The following is an 8,384-nucleotide window of genomic DNA, read 5'->3' as shown; positions in this document are numbered from 1 at the left end:
AGAGGTTAAATCAAGATAACGGTATTGCCGTTTTGTGATAGTTTCATCCGACAAAACAGCAGTAACAGGCCATCTGTTTTCTAGCAAGCTTCTGATCATGTAAAAGGTGCTGTTCCAACGTGTAGGACAATCTTGCTGAAGCTTCATTACAGGCTTTCCCATATCCAACTGCTTCTTTTTCAATGCATCACTAGCAAGAGCACTGTGTCTAAAATGAGTAACAAGTTTCTTGGCAGCACCAACTGCTCGACTAATAGCAGATACAGAAAGGCCATCTTCAATACACAACTGTAAACGATGTGCTGCGCAACATACACTTGCACATTCCAATCTTTCTTCTAGTATTTCACCAGAAAGAACCATGTTAGATGCAGCATCATGGACCAAGGCGACAAGTTGAGAATGCTGTTGAAAACCAAATGCATGAGTGATGTCCTTTAGCTTCTCGTAGATGTGACTCCCAGTGTGATGTCCAGGAAAGGGACTACTTCCAAGTACACAGGAAACTAGCTGCCAATCAGAATCAATGAAATGTGCAGTCAGGGATATGTATGCATCATTAGCACAGCTGGTCCATATATCACTAGTGAAGGCAGTAAAAGCATTTTCATTCTTTAACCTCTGCATCATTGCTCTTTTCCCTACTTCATGTTTCTGCCGGATAACACTCGCTATATGTGTATCACTAGGGATCTTGTAACCTGGCTCTATATAATTCAAAAGTGCACAAAATCCTTCTCCTTTTACAATAGCAGCTGGGCGAAGATCTCTGGCAACCATGTCAGTTATCAGCTCAGTTATGTGCCTTGAACGACTAGGGGGACACTTGCTTTTAGAAAGAAAGCCATCAAGTGTTGTACTCGTAGAAGTAGCTGAACTGTGTTGTAAGTTATAATCCTTTGGATGTATACGAATAAGATGGTCTCTTAAGTTAGTTGTCCCTCCATGATAAGCCATTTGCTTACTACACAGCTGACATGATACACGCTTAGGCCCAGCCTTTTGAAAGTACTTCCACACGTCTGACTTCTTTCTGTTAGTCTCAGGACTTGTACTTGTACTTCTCTGAGAGGCACTGTCTCCAACATCACTGTCCCCGCCATGAAAAAGGTCATCAGTATCAGACTGAGTGTCAGTGTCAGCCATGTTTAACATGTGATTGTAGTTAATTAATAATAATTATTAATAACCATGATAATAATTAATAATCATTAATAAACATGTCAATAGTAAAAAAATACAATTCGAACATTCTATATTCGAACAAATATTCGAATTTTATTATATTCGTTCATGCCCTAGTCAGAAATACCTCAACTTCACTGGGATCTATACCAGCACCACATGAAGTGGCCAATTTGCTGATTTCACTTTTAGTCATAAGTAATATGTTTAAAGCCTGGAGAAGGCTGCGCAGAAAAACCCACCTTACAGGTAGACCTGTAACATACTTAGCCATATTTCTGACAACCATTTTTCAAGAATCTTCTTGGTCTGTTTCATATCTGAGAGATCAACATCTTCAAAAGTAGCTTTGATGCCATGTTTCTTAAATATTTCTTTGAGATTATCCAATCTCAATGATTGCTGATTACAGGACGGCTGGCGCATAATGATTGGTGGCTCTGAAACTTCCATTTGACTGAGATCTCACAATGTGCCTGATAAGCTTCCATCTCGACACATGAGCATTAAGCAAGTGGTTGACAGACGTTTCACATTCTTCATAGCAATCAGAAACCAGTGGCTTACACAAGTCAGTACTATCTGCACTGGATGCAAAAAATAATGGCAGTGATCTCTTGCAATGCTGGCCAAGAAATGGGAGGAAGTTGTATGCTGCTTTGCTGGGACCAATATTGAAGACATTGAGGAACGTAACGCCAGGCTCAAGGAGATCTAATTTTTCCTGGTGATTCTTGAGAGCCTTCAATCTCTTTGTTACTTCATAGAAGAGCCATTCCCCATGCTTGTTCTACTTCAGATCCTCTTCACTAAAATCTGCTTCATTTTCAGTGATATCGAATAATTTAATTGGAATTTTTCTTAGCTTAAGAGCTTGAAGGAGGCAACAGAGAAAGCAGAGGCTGATACTTGACCGTTTAGTGCCCAACAACCACATTAGGCCATTGAAAGGGAATTTGCCAAAATATTGAAATTAAAAGAAGACAGGCCCTTCTTTGAACATCTTTCCTGCAAACTGGTATGATATAGCTTTGTCATTTCCAATTCAGGATTTCTAAATCAAACAGCCATCTTTATAAAAACCTGAAATAAATCAGTTTTCCTTTTAGGAGAGAGTCCAGTGAGAGTAGCAACACACATAACCACTGGAACAAAACTGGTCTTAATCAAACCAAGCAAAAATGGAAAATCTAACTTCAGTGCTTTTGGTACAGAAAGACATTACAAATAATAATAATTACAAGTACTTTCAAATTAGTACAATCATTACTTTTAGGGGTTTCCATGGTTTTCTTATCAAATTCCATAGCTTCTTCTAAATTGCTAATTTGAGATTCATCATCAAGAGAGTTGGAAGACTTTAAGGGAAATTCTGCTTCAGTAGAAGACATCGGTTTCTCATTGTAGATCAATCTATCCAGTGTATACAACTAATGTTGGATTCTTCTGAATAATTCTCTAACTCTAAGTAGTCCAGGCCAGAGATAATGTCCTGTGATACAGGCTGCAATGACGGTATGTGATTCATTATGAGCCTCAGCATACACTCTTCTTAGCTTCTGTGTAAATGCCATATTCATTTTCGTCATTTAGTTGCTCATCCTGAGACTCAACCTACATAGGTATATTACTAAAGTAACTTTAGCCCAATACCCAATAAGTGGTTTTTTCAAAAGAAAATGAATTATATTTTGTGAAATGTAATAAATTCCAATTTGTAGATTTTAATTTCATGAGTTCTACCACGTGTGCCATGTGGGTACCAGATTAAATTGATTTTCGGGAATTTTATTTTTGTGAATCAGGACTTAAGGAATCCATGAAATTTGCAACCCTAAAAACAACTTATGCAGTAGCCTATGGCTAAGGTCATGTAGTCCCACCCACGCACATGATTATGCTCATTAGTTATTACACAGTTAGTCTATGACAAAAAATGTGTCCAACGTACACTGTCGGGATCCTGTGGAAATTTACGAGAAGGCAGCTCTTCAGCCTCTTCTAGAGGCTGGGAGCTCTCAGGATTAACAGGATCTGCTACTCTCACCAAACATCATGATTTCAGTAATAACCAAACATCCCATAATAAAGAAATTATTCTTATAACTAAATTATGAAGTGGCTTGTCAATAAAAATTTGGGTTAAAAGTTAAAATTCAAAAAATCAAATCCAAAATCCTTTGTTCTAATAGCTTCAAGCCAGTCCTCATGTAAAGCTATTGCTGCACCAGCATAAAAGCCTCCTACAGCAATTAAGGAGCTTAAAAACTTGTGGCAGTATTCTTCAATTTGAGGTAACCTCCTTTGAAATCTAAGACCAGCCTTGAATTCAGCAATTATGTTGGCCATTGAAGGGTTATTTTTGACTGCATCAGTGATAATCTTTTTTGCAAAAAGCTGGTCAGCAAGCATTGAGATAGCATGGCAGGGTAGGGATGTGAAGTCAAAATATTTAGCATCAAGTACATTATAAATCTGTTTCTTTAATATTTCAATATTATCTGTACCTATATATATAATATAGAAACAACTCATATGAACATGGAATAGATTGTTACATGCTGCATGTAGTAGTACGTATATACCAGGTATTAACTAACAAACAATATATACTGACTTGTAGATCCACTAGCTCCTGGAGTGCTGCTAGACTTCATAGAGTAATCACTGGAGATACCTTCTTGATTAATAGTAAAATAAACAAACAATTGAACTGATGTAATTAATTACTTGTTAATTGAGAAGTTGATTTAATAATATATAGCGTCACAGGATCAACTATACCCTCCACTGGTACAGGATAACGTAATGTGGGAGAAGCATCAGGAGATGCATGAAGCGTTACCAGGCAATATGGAGGAATAAGATCAACATCACCAAAGTTATCAACATCACAACGACGTAACTAGAATAGCTATATGCAACTTGTAATTATTCATAAGGGCTTACTATGCAGGGTTTAGTGTGGGGCATAATTTCCCATCCATTTATTCTCAGATCAGCATCAAATTTCAATTCAATAAATAATTGTTGGAATCTGAAGGTTTCCTTTGCTCCCTTTTTAGCTTGGGGATATTCTTCTTTAATATACTATATAAAAACGTTATAGCATAATACTTACATCTTAATTAATTTACCTGAAGGAGAGCATTTAAATTTTTAGCTGAAGTAAATATTATTGAATCTCCATCATAATACATCAAAATGGTATATTTCATTTTCTCTTTTACCTCAGTATGCCCGTTTTCACACATCAACACCTCTTCTTGTGATCTATGATAACCTATATAAATAATTACTCATTATACAATAGTTATTATTCCCAATCATAGTAGAGTGTATGCTTGGCCCATTGCTCAGTTTCATTCTTACTCCAAACAGGAGGACCTTCCCTTTGAAGGTCTCCTTCCTCTTGCTGTTCATCTTGTGACTGTGATTGATCTCCTTTCTGCAACTGAACTCCTTGTTGCAGTTGCTGTCCTTGTGATTGCCCTTCTTGTCCCTCCTCTCCTTGTTGTCCATTGGTTTGTTCATTAACTCCTGGTTGCTGTTGCTGGGCTAGTACTGTTAGTGCATCTCCTCCTTGTTCCTGTTGTCCTTCTTGTGTCTGTGATCGTTCCCCTTCTTCTGACGGCTCTCCTTGGGTTTGTGGGTTAACTACTGGTTGTTGTTGTTGAGGGACTGGTGCATTTCCTCCCTGAGCTGGTACTACACCTGCTCCTTGAGATCCTGTTCCTTGTTGCTGCTGACCTCCTCCTCCTCCTCCAGTCATAGATACTATTAGCAATCCCAGTATGCACACCAAACAGAAATCTTTACGCTCAATGAATCCATACACACCATCAGAGCTAAACTCTCCTCCCTCAACTAATTTGAACTGGTAAGGAAGACTGGGTGTGTTGACTGGAGCTGTAGCAAACTTTAAGTATTGTGCAAGATCTGGTTGTCCTGCTAAATCAATGCAGTGCTGTATCTCTAACTTGAGTCGTTTGAGGAGAGGCTTTGAGAGTGATACTGCATACACAGCACTCACTAGGACAGTATTAGGAGGAAACTCGAACTGTCCTCCTACAAGAGCAACCACTGCTGCTTCTACTGTCTCAGAGGACAATAGGCTTCCTTCTTGTACTCCAATCCTTAGACCATATTTCTCCCAATTCATCAGTTGAGGTTTGTCTCCTTGAATTAAGAACAGCTTCTTCTCTGCTACCTGAACATCACTCAGACATTGCAAATTATCTAGCATTACAAATACATTTGCATGAAGCTATTATATCTTACCTATTGAAGGGATCATGTAGTCAAACTGTACTGCAATGTCTATTCCAGCGGATGCACTTACAGTCTTCTTATTGCTAAATTGATTCTGCTCATGTAAAGATTTCTCCTTCTCTACAATTTCTTGACCATCTTGATAACCTAAACAAAACGCACCATAGTCCATATAGGTACAAAATTTACAAAGTTAAATTCTAAAAATTTCTAAGCAAATATCATGATATTGGATTGAAAATTGAAATCCAGATCAATAAAATGTGTGGTTGTATGTGGTATATGTACACTGAACCCTACAGCATGCATGCAGTATGTGTCAATAATCATTACTATTTTAACTAAAGTTTTTATATGCACACTGACTTTTCTGAGAATCGAGACTTTCAATTTTTACAGCAATACTTTCACACCCATTTTCCCTTAGTGTGCTTAAGAGAGAATACTTAGTAGGATTTTCTGTTTGTCCTTCCCACAAAAGTAGCATCCACATCATTGCCTTCTTCCTGCTGTCATCATCTTTTGGACTAATCAATAATTTACTGTCGTCAATGTTCAGTGCTTTTTTAAAGGCATCAAAATCATATTTGTTTGTAATAATACTAGAAATTTCTTCAAATTTCAGTAATTTATCTAAAAACATTACATTAATAAGCAATAATTAAATTAACACATACTTTCATTCATTCTTGCTTCACTACCTTTGCTTAACAATTCACACTACATAAAAAAACAAGATACAGAAAATTAAATACACAACTCAATTTAGGTTGTTGTATTATGCTATTGTTATTATTATTTAGTTTACCTGCTTTGCTGCTTTGCTCCAGCAAAATCTGAAGTTATTTTTAGCTGAACAAGCAACACAGAACTCAGGCTCACGATTGTAATAAAGAAAATGACAGGCATTTTTGAAAGAAGCACAGGGAACAGCAAAGCTGTATTTGAGGTCACGTATTGTATTAATTTTTCTTTGAAGACACCTACAGGAACCAGTAATAACTTTTTTGCATACTTCAATTGCTGTTGGAGACATGAGTATGTCACTGGAGCTGTTCATTATTCTTAATCTTGTTTTGCTTCCTTTGTATATCATCTCTATTATAATTGGAGGACCACTCTCAGATTGGAATAGAAATCGTGAGATGTTGCTGTGTTCTGCAGCAATAAGAACAGCATCTTCATTATTATCCATAATGGCATAGCTAATGCAAGCTTGTACATTGGCTGGGAAGTTGACACTCTTTATCTCAATGAAAGCGTAATCATTCTCTTCTTCTGGTGGGTTATATTCTGCACGGGTTCTTGCTAATGGCAAATAATAGTGTACCTCATCAGGTTGCTGCTGATCATCAATGAGGATAGACTTCCCACTTTTAATTTTAGAGGCCATTGCAATTGTTGTAAGAACTGTCATAAAATCATCAGCACTCTCTGGATGCTTGCAAAAAATTTTTTTGACAGAAGATTCTGATATGATCCCATACTTCAACAGATTGGCAGCATACGGTTCTTTTTCCTGAGGATAATAAAGCTTGTCCAGGTACTGAGTGAACTCCCAAATATTGACAATGACAATATCTTCAACTTTTTCATACTGAGGCATGTAGAGGATGCTCCCAAAATCTGTGAATGTTTTTAAAAAATCATCAACCTCTTTCTTTGTCATCTCCAGCTCTATTGCTTTTTGTATAATGAAACTCTTATGCAGAATCATAACTTTTGCTCCTCTACTGTCAAGTGATACCACTAGACTCCTCAGGACTATCCATTTTAGGGGAAGTAGGGTACGCTGCTTGTACTTGTATTTGATGAGGTTTTCCATCTTCTCTTTAAATTTTTCTATGGATCGTTTATCATTGACATCAACCTCTAACCAGTTCTTTAGAAACTGGTCTACATTCCGTGATTCTGCTTGCTTGATGATTTTGTTTTTGGCTTGATCCACTATCTTGGGATCTTCAAGCGATTCTGCTTGATCCACTATCTTGGGATCTTCAAGCGATTCTGCTTGATCCACTATCTTGGGATCTTCAAGCGGTTCATTTCTTGTTGCAACCATAACAGTCGCATTTTGTACTTCTTCCTGACTGCGTGACCTTTTCTTCATATGCTCTGAATGTAGGTCGGCATACTCATCAAGATTAGGCCCATCTCTATTCATTGAAAAAAAAGCAAGACGAATGTGTCGATGGCAATGCAGCCACATCATAGCTAAGAATGGGTCGAGAGCCTTATTGACCCCAACATCGATTACATTAATAAAAGAGACACCATCATGAATGAGGGTCAGCTTGCTAAGGTCATCTTTAAAGCCCTCTAATAATTCTTTAGTCTTGCTCTGCAACCATCGAATGTGTTTATCCATGACAGATTTTGGTGGCTGGCTGGTTATTTCAAACTTAATATCTGCTACATAATATGGGTTTCGGCGAATGAGACCACAAAGAGTTGAAAAAATTGCTCCATATCGATTGGTGGCAAAGGACCAGGCAAATGTATGGTGTGTACTACCAAGAGCACATAAATCATATATTGACAGACACTTCTCATCTTTCTTTCTGTTTAAATAATGATCAATTTTTAATTCTGCCCCATCCTTCAATTCTGCCCCATCCTTCAATTCTGCCCCATCCTTTAATGCTATCTTTTGTTTAAGAACTGATTCCAAAATTTTTGTCTTTCCAGAGCTGGGTAAACCCATAAATGCTACAAGACTTGTGGTCACTGGAACCTTTTCATTGAGAATGAGCCTCCAAAATACTTCAAGGGATATCTTGTCCTCTAATAATAAAAGATGGAAAAATAATTAAGCATTAATAAATGAGGGTATCAGGGATATAATAGACTAATGTAACCGGGATTGGTTACGGACCGGATATCAATTTATGGGTCCATTATAAATTTAACTTAATTATATATTCATA

General features: G+C 37.3%; 1 protein-coding gene across 1 annotated transcript in view; it reads right to left on the bottom strand.

Moving 5' to 3' along the window:
• The window catches only part of LOC109581926 (zinc finger BED domain-containing protein 1-like), a 2,321-nt gene extending 1,093 nt beyond the window's left edge, over positions 1-1,228 (bottom strand). The window contains exon 1 of the mRNA XM_019996431.1: positions 13-1,228. Coding sequence (XP_019851990.1) covers positions 13-1,155 — 1,143 coding nt within the window. The 5' untranslated portion in view covers positions 1,156-1,228. The remainder of the gene's footprint in view (positions 1-12) is intronic.
• Positions 1,229-8,384: the final 7,156 nt, after the last annotated feature.

The sequence above is a fragment of the Amphimedon queenslandica genome, unplaced genomic scaffold, assembly GCF_000090795.2.
Source record: "Amphimedon queenslandica unplaced genomic scaffold, v1.1 AMPQUscaffold_13410, whole genome shotgun sequence".
Classification (NCBI taxonomy): Eukaryota; Metazoa; Porifera; class Demospongiae; order Haplosclerida; family Niphatidae; genus Amphimedon; species Amphimedon queenslandica.
Note: the sequence above shows the minus strand (reverse complement) of the source record. Positions and strands in the feature narration are given on the sequence as shown.